This window comes from Rhinolophus sinicus, linkage group LG10 (genome assembly GCF_036562045.2).
Source record: "Rhinolophus sinicus isolate RSC01 linkage group LG10, ASM3656204v1, whole genome shotgun sequence".
Lineage (NCBI taxonomy): Eukaryota > Metazoa > Chordata > Mammalia > Chiroptera > Rhinolophidae > Rhinolophus > Rhinolophus sinicus.
This window is the reverse complement of record NC_133759.1, coordinates 20,737,013-20,753,187: the sequence shown is the minus strand read 5'-3', so window position 1 is coordinate 20,753,187 and position 16,175 is coordinate 20,737,013. Positions and strand designations below refer to the sequence as shown.

At 38.2% G+C, this 16,175-nt stretch overlaps 2 protein-coding genes across 4 annotated transcripts in view; both read left to right on the top strand.

Moving 5' to 3' along the window:
* Positions 1-13,049, top strand: part of ZCWPW2 (zinc finger CW-type and PWWP domain containing 2) — a 123,530-nt gene extending 110,481 nt beyond the window's left edge. The window contains exons 9-12 of one of the 3 annotated variants that reach the window (XM_074312726.1): positions 2,427-9,120; positions 10,007-10,107; positions 11,290-11,526; positions 12,640-13,049. In XM_074312726.1, the coding sequence (XP_074168827.1) occupies positions 2,427-2,588 (162 nt within the window). In that variant the 3' untranslated portion in view covers positions 2,589-9,120; positions 10,007-10,107; positions 11,290-11,526; positions 12,640-13,049. The remainder of the gene's footprint in view (positions 1-2,426; positions 9,121-10,006; positions 10,108-11,289; positions 11,527-12,639) is intronic. The other 2 variants (XM_074312727.1, XM_019745274.2) reach the window with 2 other exon arrangements.
* RBMS3 (RNA binding motif single stranded interacting protein 3) overlaps positions 10,026-16,175 on the top strand; it is a 1,259,852-nt gene continuing 1,253,702 nt past the window's right edge. Inside the window, exon 1 of the mRNA XM_074312721.1 lies at positions 10,026-10,107. The gene's annotated coding sequence lies outside the window, so the exon portion shown is untranslated. The remainder of the gene's footprint in view (positions 10,108-16,175) is intronic.

Sequence of the window (16,175 nt, the reverse complement as noted above, 5' to 3'; positions counted from 1 at the left end):
ATCTAATGCCTGTGTCCCATGCTGGTCGTGCCACTGGAGACTTGTGTAATTTGGTGAAGTTGCTTATCACTTGCCTCAGAGGATTGTTTTAAAGGTTAAATAAGGCAAACCGGGAAAAGTGCTTTGCATAGGAACTGGCACCTAAGGTTCGCTGTTATTACAGATGAGAATTGAGGATGGCAGTCACTAGAGAGAACAAATGCTGAGAGGTCCTTCCTTTATCTCTTTTCCCACATTCTCACTTTGAGCAACTACCCATCCACAAGTCTGTCTATTCTCAGATGCAGAAAAAGGTGGATTTGTAAATGGACAAGGCTGTTTACACACTTTGGCAGGCTGCCCAATTGCACGATTTCATTCAGAACCTCAACAAGAATGAAGATGATTTTTAAACATCTCTTTTATTGAGTTAGAAATCAAGAAATATACAGAATTTACAGTTAAAGAGATCAATGTGTTAAAAGAAAATAAAATTAATGTTAAAAACTCTTACTGAGTGCAAAAACATGATAGTTTTCTTAACTAGCACCAGTGATACCAACTTGTACCTGAATTTGCATGGTTACAACCCATTTTTTCCATTTGGAGTTCCTTTTTTTAAAAAAACTTGTTTTCTATATATGTGTATATATACACACATATGCACATATATGTCTTACCTTTTGTATAGCAAGATTTATAGATTGTGACATATATACTATGTAATTAATGTGCAATTTCTTTTTTCTTTTCTAGCAAATGTGTGTTTTGTTTGAGCACCATATGGTTTTGTGCAGTGTTTTTTTTTGCAATTTTTGCTGTTCGTCTTTTTCAAAAATACAGCCAGGTTGATTTTTATAGAGCTGTCCTGGAGCTTTTACTGTCACAGAATTGGCTTCTATTTTGCCATTATAACTAGTAACTTGATAAAACAGAAAATTACTTTTGATGTTTATTTCTTAAGGTAAAATACATAGTGTTAATACATCACCAGGCAGGAGCTTGATTTTTGTTTTAAATTCTTGTATTATACTATCATATGCTTTCAAAAGGCATTTAGGAATTGTAAAAATGGACCATTTTAACTTGCTGGCAGTCAGGTGAGTGCCTCCTGCTGACTGGTTTATAAGCCACTCTCCACACTGAGCTTTGTAAGTCTGGTATTCACATCAGGTTCAGGATATTTAGGGTTTTAATTCGCTTTAAATGAGGAGAATAGCTTTGAAACCAACTATGAAAACTGGAGCAATTTTCAGTTTAAAAGTAAAGAAATGATCACCTCAGGGATGTCTTTTCTTTCTTTTCTTATTTTTCTTTAGTTAATAGGAAAAAATAATATGGCTTTCAAAGGTAACTCTGCTTAAAATGGGAGATGTGTTTTGTTTTTAGGAGAAAGTAGCCTCTTATAAGTAACACTCCAAAAAGAGCCACTTGATAATTTTAAATTCTGAACATGTTTATTCTCTGAGCAGATATTGTTCAAGCTATTTTCAAAGTTGTAAATTTGATGATGTTTTCATCATTCACTTCACTTATGAGTTTTCAAGTTGATTTTTCTCAAGGATTTATACCAATGGATGAGAGTAGCAATATGGAAAAAAAAAAAAAAAAAAAGCATACACACATGGATAATCAAATTTCATTTCTATTTGTCACTGAAATACTTTATGAGATTATTTTCCTCAGCAGAATCACCTTCCTAATTACATTCTTCTTTATCTAATATTAACACTGGATGACATGCCCTGGCTTGGCAAGCAATGAGAGGGAATTAATTTCAGATTTTTATAAAATCCATCTGAATAATTCACAAATGAGATAATCCATACACAAATAAGACAATTTATTGAATGATTAGTTGTGTTAAAGGTACACTTTTGATATATGAAAATACTTTATATAAACTACATGTGTATTCCTTTTTTTTCCTTGAATTTCATGGGACGTTAACTCTACTTTTATGAACCTTGAAGATATAAATCTCGTACGTGTGTGTATGTTTGCATTATTTTTACCCGTGTCCTGTTCAACTAAGCTAGAGGAAACTATTACTATTCATAAGTAATGCAGATGCTTATGAGAAGATGACCACAGAAAATGTGAATAAAACAGTTTTATTGTATTCCCTATAATAATTTAAAAAATAAACAAATACAGAAAACTCAATGAAAATGATCACATATTTCTAAAGCATAAAATTAAAAGTAAAAATTTATAATGTTGGGGAATAGAGGTAAGACCTAAGTAGTAAGTTATTATTATACTAGCAGATTTACTAAACGTAATACTATATATGAGGATCATTATTTGACCACCAGCATGACAGAAAACTTTGTATGACTGCTGTGGCTTGAGGAGTTACCACTTTATGTTTTGTTCAAAAAATTAAGCCCGGTCGTCAAGTAATTTTTATGTAGTTCTGATTAATTGTATTGTTGTTTTTACAGTTCTCTAAATGCAGCCCTGAAGCTTCTGTGTGCAGTCCATTTGAAAACCGCTATGAAGAGGACTGTCTTGTAATTGATGGGATAAAACTAAAAGCTGGGGAATGTATTGAAAACATAACTAACAAGTTTAAAGAAATAGATGCTTTGATGTCTGAATTTTAGGGCATTATAGATACTTTCAAAAGTTAATTGTAAAAATATTTACATCTTTATAGTTTTCCAAAGTCAAAAACTTTAAAACTTTTTCGTGAAATATACACACACACACACACACACACACACTAGTTGATATTTGTAATAACTTTCTAGTTTATATTTTGAGAATATCCATTGTTTTGAGTGGCAATCAAATGATATCTAAGTTAGTGTTAAAAATTTAGAATTTAAATTTGTAGATGTTTGTAGATTTTTTTTGGCCCTAATTTTAAAATGGTTTATGAAACTTACTACACAAACACATGCTTTACAGTAATTATTTAAGCCCTTTATTCAAATGTGGCTGTTAAAATGGCTACCACAGCTATTATGATTCTTACAGATAATTTAAATCTAATGTGCTTAGAGAGTGTGTATTTGTAGTAGAATTAAGCTAGTACAAAATAAAAGGAAATATAAAAAATGGTAGTATAACAGAATTGGAGCTTTTCTTTAAAAAATGTCAATTGCCTCATTATATTGGAAACAGTTATTTTAACCACAGTTTCCCAAACTGACAGCAGTCTGTGGGGTGTCTCTTTGGAAAATCAGAATCCTGGATCCTTTTCCATTGAATCACTATCTCTGGAGGTGAGGATGGGAAAATGTAATTTAAAATATATATAGATAAGTTAATCATATTCACTATAAAACAAATATAAACAATATATTATAGAAAAGTAAAAAGTACATCATGGAATGCCACTCTCTTAACATCCCCCCTGAAACCCCACTCCTTAGGGATTGCCGTGAACAGTTTTAGGAAGCAGTGTCCTTCTAGATCATGTTCTGCATACATGAACGTGTGTGTGTATGCACGTCCGTCTCTAGTTCCAGCTCTGGCTCCCCTTCTTTATACCTCTCTCCCTGGAGACAGGGTGGGAAAAGGGCATTCTGAGCACCTTAAAACAAAAACAAAAGCTTGAGGAGAGAAGAAAAAACAAGAGAGCATCTGGGACCTGTTTTTAGTTGAATTAGTTGAGTGACATGTGATGGTGAGAAGGTAACCCCCACAGGAGATTAGAAGGACCGTGTACACAGGCTAAGGAGCTTTTAAGTGGAGGAACCAAGTGAAGAGTTTTAAACAGTGGAATCCCTTTTACAGCTCAGAAAGATCACACAAGCGACAGTGTGGAGAATGGAGTGAGACAGAATCACACTGGAGTCAGGGGACCAGGTAGGAGACTGCTTGGGATATTCAGTTGTGAGATTCTGAGAGCCTAGTGGTGCTGTGATGGAGAGAATTGGATAGATTTAAGTTATTAACATCAGTGGATTATTAGGATTTAAAGATTGGATATAGGGATGAGACAGTGAAGGGAGTGAAGGACAACTCCAGGTTTGTATTAGTCACAGTGCTGTTCACTGAGGTAGAAATACATGCAGATTAAAAGGGTGGGAGATGAGGGTAAGGGGGATCAAATATATAGTGATGGAAGGAGAACTGACTCTGCGTGGTGAACACACAATGGGATTTATAGATGATGTAATACAGAATTGTACACCTGAAATCTATGTAATTTCACAAACAATTGTCACCCCAATAAATTTTTAAAAATTAATTAAAAAAAAAAAAAGTGTGGGACAAAACTCAAGGTGGGCCAAACTGTGTGAGTTCAGTAGAGATTCTAAGCTGTCCATGCTTTGGACAAAGCCTGCATTTCAGTAGCATTCTAAGAACCAGAGTGACTAGAATAGTCTTTCAACGCATCATATTTAAATTCTAAGGGGTATAAAACAGCTTCCTCTTTTAATTCCAGTTGAATTGACTCCACAGCATTTAAGAAAAAAACTTCCTTTTTTTTGCAGTAAGATTTTGTATTTATAGCCTATATGATGTCTCAAGAAGTAATTAATCCCATTTTTTTGTAACTGCTTAGAATCAACTATAAAAGTGACTACAACTGTATTTGAAAGACTTTATCCACAATTCAAGTGTTTGATATACCCCACCCCCACCCCCACATAGTAGATCAATTAGATCACTTGCAGCTAATTTCTCTTGGTGGAACAGTCAGTGCTCATCAGAGTCACATTACATAGATCAGATACTAAAATTTCCAGACTGAATTCATCTCTGCCATGATTTGATTTGTAGAAGTCTGGAATTTCCACTGAAGACCTTGTGTACTTGAGCAGTTCAGAATGGTTCTGAGAACAGATATGGGTTGTTTCTGTCGGCAGAGGAACTGCAGTCTCCTTCCAGGAAAAGGCCGGGGGAGTCTCTATCCATGTGAGAATATAGGCTTTCAAATTTCCACATAGAATGTGTCCAGGAATAGGGATGAAGGAGCAGTCCACTAACATCTCTGTCCTCAGGGCTGAGAGCATGCTAGCCCTCCCTTTTGGTAAATATCCCCTATTCAGAGGCAGGCCTTAATAACAGAGACCAGGGCATTGCAGTGAGACTGCGGAAACAGAATGCCTTCCTTCACATCCTGGTGCTGCCATCTACTAGCTGGGAGACCCGAGGCAAGATATTTAACTTCTCTGAGCTGAGGCTTTCTTTCTTTCTTTTTTCCCCCCCACAATCTGGAAAATGGAGGTTGCTGTGAAAGGAAACATATTAATATATATATAATACACATATAACAATTCTAGCATGTGGAAAACTATGCAAGTTATGACTTTGATAATTGTTGGTTCAGAGCACTTCTCTTCTAACTGCCCCTGCCATGCCTCTTCTATGCCCATTGAACTAATAGGCTCCTTTCAACAGGACCTGAGGTGACATACCTGCTTCTTGGGGACTGGGACCAAGGACTGCATGTGATTAACTGACTTCTAGGTCAGGTCTAGAGGTGGGGAATACCATACATTCATAGCCAGAACCTCTTGCTAGGTTCAAAGGAGGACATCATAAGGAAATTGCATCTGCCCATCAAGGGAGGTTACATTCCAAGTCCACTGGTTATACTAAGGTTGATATGTGAGGTATAAAGCAATATGTCAGGGTCATCTGCCCAAGCGTTTGAGTTGAAATAAGAGTCCTTCTTTGTCCACTTTGAGGAGTGGCTGACTGATCTGCTTTGGAATGAGTTGGGTCAACCTTCCTGTCTACAGTCTCCATGAACTTAAGGAAGGTCTGGGTCCATTGGAAGCTGAGGCCCCAGTTAGATATGCAGACCCTGAAGAGTTGGACGCCAAAGCCAGCTCTGTTACCCTATATTCCAGGAAGCCTTGGCCAATTTACCCCATGCTAGAAACTGAATTTATGCGGGGATTTCCAGTGGTAAGAGCCTTAGCTCTATCTTTATTGGAGACAGGTTGTGTACTTCTGATGGGTTAATCTCTTGTTGCTACTAATGGGATATAGAGAGAAGTATGCCTGTGATCTTGCTAAAATCTGTAGTGGTCTACAGCCTTGAACTTACTGCTCTGCAATGGAGGGTGATGGGCCACAGACAGTCTTAATCCATCTACTGATAGACCTAGGAACTATCAAAAACTTTATAAATCAGTCTAGAACTTTTGTGGAAAAAGTCGATGGTTAGCTCTTTATGGATGAACCTTTCATTCATGACCCTGATGTGACTTGTGTAGTGCTTTTGATGGAGTCAAACCGTTCTACCATCTACTGTCTCTACCAAATAGCTGGTAATCAATGACTCCACCATTTATTGGGGCTAACACGTGGTTGAGTTCTATTCCAGATACGTCTAGACCAGTGGAATTTGTACCTGTGGCCTTTCCAAGGGACAAAGGTAAGATTTTGAAAATCCTAGAAATATCCAAATCTTGCTCTGTCATTTCTTCTCCCAATAGAGCCCCAGGAGGATAGCTAGACATAGCACAGTTAAACAATTTGAAGTACTTTTTAGGGCTGAGGCAATTCTTGATGCCTCTCAACAGAGTTCTAGAAGATTTGATTAGTACAGATAAATTTAAGGTCCTACTTAAGGTCCAAGTGGGACATTCTGTGTCCACAAATCTAAATTTTAGGATTTTAATACCCATTGATTTGTTGCGTGGTATAAACACTCAAAAGAGTGAGCAGCATAATCAAATAAAAAGGGAGAGGAAAGAGGAGAAAATGGTTCCCAACAAAAACTTTTGAGAGAATGTGTGGTTTGCTTCTAAATGCATACAGGAAGGTACTATAATTTGTCTTTTTAGTTCATAGGTCCAGTTCACATCTGTACCAGATGTAGATCACAGATTCCTAAGTGTGGAGTCAGGTGCCGTGATTGGGTGAGACTTCTGGGTGTCCTTTGTTGGGGATGCGGATGTCTTCCTTTTGGAGGGATGTGAAAATGTGGCCAAGGTGGTGCATAGTCGTTGACTGAATTATTGACCCAAGTCCTGTGTGTCTTCCTGCACTGCATCATCATGGCCCTGCCTTGGGCCCAGTGTCCTTCTCTGTGACTTTGGACTAGGCCTCTTGTTTTGATCAATGAAATAGAGCTGAGGGGATGGGGCCAATTTTCAGTCAACGCCTGAAGAGACTTTGAGTGTTTCTTCTTCTCTTCTTATACTTCTGCCATCACCTTGAAAAGAACATGTGCCAGCAAGCCCTCCATTTCAGGGAGGATGAAAGACCGTGGAGAAGACCCAGATCCACAAACCTGCAGAATGAGGCAGAGCTGCCCCAGGCTCTATCTATAGAGCCATAGAATGAAGGATTGTTGTCTTTAGCCACTGAGTCTTGAGGTGGTTTGTTACATAACATTGTTGTGACAATAATTAACTGATACACTTGGCTTCTGTTCCAGCAACAATTTCACAGACCTGTGTGGAGGCAGCTGTACCTGGCCCATGGGATCTATTCTCCTTAGGGAGGAACTACTATCAATATAGTCCTGCCTCCCGAGGCCTTCTGCCAAATGACGTTCCCAGCTTTGTCTACATCTGGCCCAGACTAGCCCCTCAACTGGTGGGGCTCAGCCCATCCCCTGCCCAGCCCACTCTGCTGAGTTCTATTGTAAACTACCTCAGATGACTTTATTAAAGAGGCAGCATATAGACATTATAAATAAATAGGGCACCAACACCATCCAGCATATCACTAAGGGCTCATAAGAGTGGGTCACTTCTTTTAAGTATTTTTTTAGCCTCTATAATAATCACATAGAGTGGAGATACACCCATAATAGTGGAAGGTCTCATTTGGTAAATTAAAGTATGCATGTATTTCTACCACGCTTCTGTTCCCCATACCTTCCTTAGCACTTTGGTATTTTGTGTCGTAGGATTTTGAGTGGCAAAATCTAATTTTGAGTCCAGATTTTGCTTACTAACCTGTTTAAATCATATAATCAGTAATTACAAGGGCCAGAATTTGAGTACATTTCTGTCTGGTTCCAGATCCCATGCCTTTGGTTACTATCTATATTATTTAATAATATGGTTACTTGTTGGGTGGTGGAAAGACCATTTAGTTTCCTCATATGTAAAATGGGGATGGAGCTACGTAAAAAACATTGTTGTGAGGAGTAAATGAGATATTTTCAATGCTTTGTATCAACTGTATCTTCCATGTATGCTTGTAGAAGGGCATGGAGTATGTGTTTAAGTACATTACAATTAATAATTACTAAGGTAAAATGCAATTGTACATTTGAAATGATCACTTGTCTTACTCTGACTCCATCTACTAGTCATCAGTATCAGGATTCCTTGTTTCTCTTTCTGAAAATTAATCTTTGGAAACCATCGTTAGCCGTGTTATGATCTCTCAGATAGTTATGTTAACAGTAAGGTCTGTCTTTTAAGGGGCATCTCACTGTTGAATTTTAGCAGTGCATTTAAATCACCTTGCTTTCTTCACAGACATTCAGTTAAAAAAAGTCTTAATATTGATGAGTAGTGGCAGGATTCTGTGTCATGAGTTGCAGTAAATGTATGACTGCCTTTCAGAGGGAGTCTGTGTTGTGCTTAAGCATGCCTTCCTTCAGTGAGCTGAAATTTGGGCCCTGGCTCCAAAGATCTTTGGAAAGCTAGGCAGCTCACCAAAATATTTGATCAAAATTCGTCTATTTTAGCAATGACCCTTGCTTAGTAGGCAATTAAATTGCCTAACTTGAAAACATTGTAAAACAATTCTCTTACTTACAGAGGGAAAGTAACAGGCGGGAGACAACTGTGAATGTGGCCATGTCCCTTTCCTCTGGAGCGTAAAATCTAATGGTGGAAGAATGGAAACAAATACAGTAGGCCTCAAAGCAGAACGTACATCTGAAAATGGAACATCAGCAAGCAGAAGGGAGTTCTCATCCCAGACCACTGCATCAGTTGTTACAAAACCCATTAATACAATTCCTTTTGTCTCAGGTATCCCTTGTCAGAGGTGAGAAACCACCTCAGAGTCTGGGGTGACTGACAGCTTTAGACCTGGGCTGCCAACAGCTAATCACAGAGGGAGTTAAACCAAAAGCCCCTCCTTTGGTTCCTCTTGAATTGCGGAGAGGACCAACGACAGTGACACCTGACATTTAAATCCCATTAGGTCTTGGCCTGAGGGGATGCATTGCTTCAACCAGCACAACTGAATCAGCCCCAGGTGTGCCATAGGACCACCTTTCCCCCTCTCTGCTTCCTGCTTAGTTGCCTGGCTGCAATCCACTGCTTCCAGTCCCCCCATGACCTCCGTAACTTCTGCTACTACTGTGGATGAAGCCAAGATGTGGGAGGTATAGGAGGGCAGGTGGGCAAGGGACCCTCATCTTGGATGGTGGTTCTAAGTCAGTCAGCAACGTCTTGGAGCCCCTTCACTACAGGGGCCAGGGCTGTGCTTCTTCAGGGTCAGGGGCTGGCCAAGCAGCCCCCAAATCCAGCCCAGTCATCCTCCTCACCTCTCCCATGGACTCCTGGCCCCACCTCTCAGCAGCAGCTGCTCTCAGGCAGTACCAGCTGGAAATTACCTGATCTATGAAAGCATGGCTTATCCAAGCAAAGGAGGGTTAGGGTGTAAATGCACAACAGTGTGTGAAAGTGCAGATTATTTGGAAATCGGGGTCCAAACCTGATGTGATTATGTATTAAGTACTTATGTGTTGAGTACTAGGGTGAAGATGTGAAAGCAAAGGAGAGTGATTTAATTCTGGCTGCAGGAACAGCTTCATGGAGACATTGCATTAATTCCTTCATTCAATAGCATGGGCCAGGTCTTATGCTAGGTCCTAGTAATCAAATAGTGAGCAAGATATATATGACCTTCAACCCCATGGACCTGATACTGACTTCAGCCAAGTAGCAGTAGCCTCTCTGTGCCTCGCTTTCCTTGTCTGAAAATTGGGATGATGGTGATGATAATGATAATAATAGTCGTAACACTACTAATAGCCTAGAGTTTTTTGCACAGAATAAAATGAGTTAAGACACGCAAAGCACCTAGCACAGTGCCCGGCGCATTGCATGATATGTAACAGTCAATACCATCTTTACAGTCTCGTTGGAGAGAGAGACCTGTGAAGCAGCTCCGGAACTTGAAGGTAGAAGATGGGCTGGCTGGAGAGGATGAAAGTCACAGGCTGAACAGAGCACAGAGGTGAGAAAAACAGAATAGTAAACACCTAACTGGAGTAACCAGAGAGCAGGGAGTAGTGGGTGTGATGGGAAGAATATGGGGCATCAGGGCTGATCTAGGCTGATTGGGCTCTGCTCCAAGAAAGCCTCGTATACCACATTAAATGGGCAGCTCTCATTCAACAGGGGAGCAAGCTTATGCCGTAGGTTATGCAGTAGAGCAACGGTCGCCAGAATCGGCTGGTTTAAACACCCAAGGGCTGAGACTGGCTTGGAATCAGTCTATTCTTTGATTTGCAGGTATGGAGAAGGTGGGTGGGGGAAGCAGGCAGACATCACTATGCCAGCCCGTGCCACTGTGCCTGAGGAAATCCGTGCCCTGATGTTAGCTAAGGTTGTCAGCTTCCCCAGCAAGCACCTTAGGGTTGCCAGCAGGCAGCCAGGGACTGGAAGGTTAGGTGTCTCCGCAAAGTCTTATTAAACTCTCAGCTGCCCGGAAATAATGCAACGCAGCTGCAGAGTTTTAAATGGCAACGGATCTCTGGCTGTCAGAAAGGTTACAGGTAGTTACTTTCATTTGTCCTCCATGGAAGCTTAATATCATTTTCTTCTGTTCAAGTCAACTTATAGCCCTCATTACTTCAAGTTCATCGAGCAGGTAGAGCAGCCTTTTTGATTTTATTGCACTCTGAGAATCACGTTGGGAAAGAGCTAATGCATTTTTCACCAACTTCAGCAATTTAAAGCTCTTTGGCGCTGTAGCATATTAATACGATTGTTGGTAACTCTCTGCGAGTGCTATTGGCGTCCGGAAGGATTCTTACTATTGCTGTGTGAGTTTCAGGAGGCAGTGGCTACCTGTTCTCCCCTTCTGCGATCCCCCAGGCCATAGCCCAGTGCCTTGCACAGGTTAGAGCATCAGGTCTATTTTTGTATTGATTTCAAGCTTTCTTGCAATTTACCCTATTCAAAAATGTTTTCTGACAAGTCCTATACTCAAACACCATTGGTTTGAACTGAAGGTTGTGGTTGTGGTAAACATGTACTTTTGAAAGCACGTGTGGAGTATCAGTCACATAATTGTTAATAGTTTACATTGCTTTCTCTCGCTCTCTCTTTTTTTTTTTTTTGCTTTTTTCTCTTAACTGTATATTGTGAACATATTTTCATGCCATAAAATATTGTTCTGCAACATGGTTTTTAGTGATTGCCTAGTATTTTATTGTATTTATATTCATACAATGAAATACTCTCTTGGTGAACATTTAATTTGTTTTCATGTTTTCACAATTATAAACCACTTTGCCATGAGCATTCTTATCATTCCATCTTCATGTACATTCATTTTTTTCAAGTCATTCCTAGCGGAGAAATCAATAAGTAAGAGCATCTACACAGCTGTAGGCTCCTTACGTCTACCATTTATTATCTTCCGGCAGAGGTATGTGACAGTGCCTATTTCTCTGCTAAGCTGGGGCTTGCTTTCTACTTGAATTTGATGTGACTTAAAACAGTGCATTGGGTTAATGTTTGTCTTAAAGAACATTGACTAAATGACTATGAGATGGTAGTGTTTTCCTTAATTCCTTAGAGAGGGATGAAAATGCGCATTAACATAGGTCATAAAATAAGAATAAATCAGGCAATGGGCAGGGAGAAATGTTAAAAGAAACAATGGTCGCTTGATTTAGAAGCTCATTGTCCTATTGGTCAGTCATTGTTGTGACGTGTACTAGTGGAGAGTCATCGGGCTGGAAAATGTTTCGGTGGACTGATAAATTTAAAAATCTAGGAAGCTACATTGCAGTCTGGGCAGGGAGGTAGAGGAGCTTTAGAGAATAATATCAGTTTCTACTGATTACTTTTAGTAAGGTGATCATATGGCTTTCCTTCAAGCGTTAGAATCACGATCGGTGAATTTTTTGATATTAGAATACTTACCTGATTATTTGCAAAATCCACCTTTCTTGTATTAAGTTGAGGTTGAGTATAACGAGAGCATAAAGACTGTTTTATTTTCCATCCATGTATGTGATTATTTTGTATATTTGTAATTTCTGTTGTTAGTGCCCAGAGAAAAGCTGGCTTCAGATGATGGTTCTTGCCCCCCTCTGCACAAAATATTTGAATTTACTCAAAACTATTATTGCTGCAAAATTTAGACTATGAGTACCTCCTTCCCAGGGCTGGGGCTTTATTCATAGTCCCTGGACCGTAGCACAGCAATCAAGGACTTGATAAATATTGTTTATAAATATATATTTAATAAATAAGTATTTGCTGACCAAACGAATGAATGAAATTTATGTTATAAAAATATCTGGACCAAACACCCTGGGCCAAATAAGAATTAAATTTACCATCTAACTTAGCCTTTCCGATTATGTAAGTCCAAGTTCTCAAACTGATTGAGCCTTGAATGTTTTCACAGTTTCACACTTAATTACACACTGGCATGTGTACTTTGTTACTTTTTCATGTGTGTGGTAGGCAGTCTCCAAAATGATTCTCATCTTCTGGTATTCACACTCTTGTGTGGTCCCCTTCCACACAGAGGAAGACTCACCTGTGTAACCATTAAGGCATCACAAACGTGACAGAGTGTGAAGAGCAGGGCTAGGTCATCAAAGACATTATGGCTTCCACTTTGCTCTCTTTTGGCGCACTCATCTGGATGAATCCAGCTGCATGTCATGAGAACACTCAAGCAGCGAGGGAGGTCCATGTGGTGAGAAACTGAAGACTTCTGGGAACAACCAATATGAACTTGACAGCCATGTGAGTGAACTCTGTTGGAAGCTATCCTCCAGCTCCAGTCAAGGCTTCAGATGACCACAGCCCAAGCTGATATCTTGACTACAACCTCATGAAACACTCTAAGCCACAACCACTTAGATAAGCCACTCCTAGATTCCCAATCCACGGAAACTCTGTGTGATAATAAACGTTCATTCTTTTAAGCTACTAATGTTTTGGGGTAATTTGTTACACAGCAATAGATAGCTAATATAATATGTGACAAGCTTTTCTCACCAAATGGATTACAAGCATCTCGAAGAAAATAACCATATCTTTCATTTCTCACAGTGACTTGCATGTTACTGAGATAATATTAGTCAAAATAAATGATGCTAATGCTTCACGATTACCTTCTAGTCAAGTCAACAAATACTTAATGCCCACCAGACACTCTTCTAGGAGCTAAGGAAAGCAGAAAGCAAAACGGTGCAAAGTAAATGCTAGTGGATAAGACATATAGTAATTTGAAAAATAGATATGGACCAAGTCAATAAAGATAAGAAGCTAAGAAGAAAAATAAAACAAAGATGGGAGATGTGTTTTTATATATTTGATGTAAGGTGTCAGGAAATCGTTCTCTGATAAGACATTTGAGCAGAGAGTTGTGCATGTATCTGGGAAAGAGCATCCCAGGCAGAGGGAACCTCAAGTTCAAAGGCCATGGGACTGAAAAAGTGTGGCATACTCAATACTGCCAATATGGCTAAGGCTGAGTTCACTATTTGTCGCAGATTTCACTAGTTAGCTCATTGAGTTTCTCACAAGTTCAACTTTACATTTAAATTTCTCTTGATGAGTTGGACCTCCCTTTGCCTTGTTTTCTGAATTTGAACAGGGTACTAGATATTGGTTTACTTTAAACAGAACTTTTTAAGTAAATGAGTCATTATAGAAACATGTAAACATGGCTAATGAGTCAAAATAGGCTAATATTTGTAGCCGGAATGAAGAATTAGAAAACTCACTGATTGCAATCTTCCTTTCCTTCTGCCACTTGAAGCGTTCTGACTTCATTAAAGCCATTAGCGCCCACCAATAAATTAGATCGCTTTGGTACTAACACAAATATGTTTAGATGTTTCTGACATTGCAGGAAATAATCAGGCTCAATCAATATATGTTTATCAAGACATAAGGTCTCCAATCGATGAGTAATTAGCTCTCCCAACAGAAGAACAAATAAAATTCTGTTTCCTAAATGTTCTGTCATGCTATGCTGTGGATTTCACCTCATTTCCGTCTCTTGCTGAAAGAAACACATGTCACAATGAATTGAATGATCAGTGAATAATGAGTTCTGCCTTGATTACAGCATGCTGGTGATCATAAATAAATGAAATCGTGTTTGCATTTCATAGACATCTAAATTTTTTAATCTTGTATTTCACCTCAGATAAACAAGTTTATTCTTACTTTAATAAGAAAAAAACCCTCTGAGAGGCATAATACAGAACTTAGGCTCGAATTTAACACTTTAAACAACAGCTCCGGCACTGTTATCCTATGGCAGCCGCTGGTATTCTCTTTATAAAGCTGACTGATTTCCTTGCGTGTTTGCTCCCTTTTATAAACATTACCTTGGCAACTTAATGAATTATTTTATTTGTGCTTTAATTTTGAAGGTAGATTTCACAGAGAGGGAGACATGCGTGGAGTGGGGTATAGGGTAGAGAGAATCTAAGAGAGAAAACCAGAAATAGACACAGAAATAGAGATGCAAAGACAGAAAAATCCTGTAGTGTGTGTGTGTGTGTGTGTGTGTACACATGTGTAGGGGGAAGAAAGTAGAGAGATTACACTGAGATATAACCAGAAAGGAAAAAGGACAACTATTTAAACTCTGGGATTTGTTTATGGGAAGGAAAAAGACTACGTTATTAAAAAAACAAAAAAACACAAAAAGATTAATACCAAAATAATTATGTGTTTTACTTCTTAAATAAAAATCAGAGGCCTTTCAAATTATGAGGCAAAATATTAGAACTAACTAAAAAGAAATGCACTTAATAGTTTACCTAGAAACCTACTGTACTTTTTTATCAAACAAAGTTAATTTAAAATATTTGAGGAACAGGTATGTACAGTATCATTTATAATTAATTTTTCCCAGCTCTGAATGCCTCTACTATGTTAGGAAAACAATGAGTTCTTTAAATCTCTACAGAATTTTTTTATTAGCCTAGTCATGCATAGGCAAAGGTATTTTTTTAAAATCTTTCTTTGGTACATATTTAATTAATATGAAGTGTTTAAAACATAGAGACACTTGGATATGCTAAGAATTTACCAAAAACATTTAACTTTGATGGAAAGCAAGCAAGTGAATTTGCAAAATGTAAAGAAATTTCAATCTTTTTTATGAATTATTTTTCATGAGCTGTGATGCAGATGACATAAATTTGGCATAAATGTAGACATATACTGAAGTCTCTTCATGTTAAATTGCACAACCCTTTAAAATATTTGACTTAAGGACACTAGAACAATTTTTTAAAATCATATTTATTGGAGTAACAATGGTTTGTAAAGTTACATAGGTTTCAAGTGTACACAATTATGTAATATAATACATCATCTATATATCACATTTTGTGTTCACCACCCAGAGTCAGTTCTCCTTCCATCACCATATATTTGACCCCCTTTACTCTCTTCTACCACCTCACTCCCCCCGTACCCTCTGGTAACCACTAAACTGTTGTTTGTATCTATGAGTTTTTGTTGTTGCTTTTTTAATTGGGGAAATACTTCTTTATTTTATTGTCAGTTTTGAATAGACACTTCTACTTAAGCTTTATAACTGAAATAAACTACATTTTTTTTCATCTCGTTATTTTATGCAGGCTTTGTAAACTAGCCTGAGTTCTATTGGTAATTCTTTTTTTTTCTTTTAATTTTTTTAAATTAAAAGTTTATTGGGGTGACAATTATTAGCAAAGTTAAATAGATTTCAGGTGTACAATTCTGTACTACATCATCTATATATCACATTGTGTGTTCACCACCCAGAGTCAGTTCTCTTTCCATCACCAATTATTTGATCCCCTTTACCCTCATCTACCACCCCCCTCCCTATGAGTTTTTGTTTCTTTCTTTGTTTTGTTCATTGTTGCTTTCAGTTTTATATCCCACACGAGTGAAATCATATGTTCCTTGACTTTTTTTTGTCTGACATATTTCACTTAGCATAAGAATCTCAAGATCCATTCATGTTGTTGCAAATGATGGTATTTCATCTTATGGCAGAATAATATTTCATTGTGTATATGAGTATATACCACATCTTCTTCA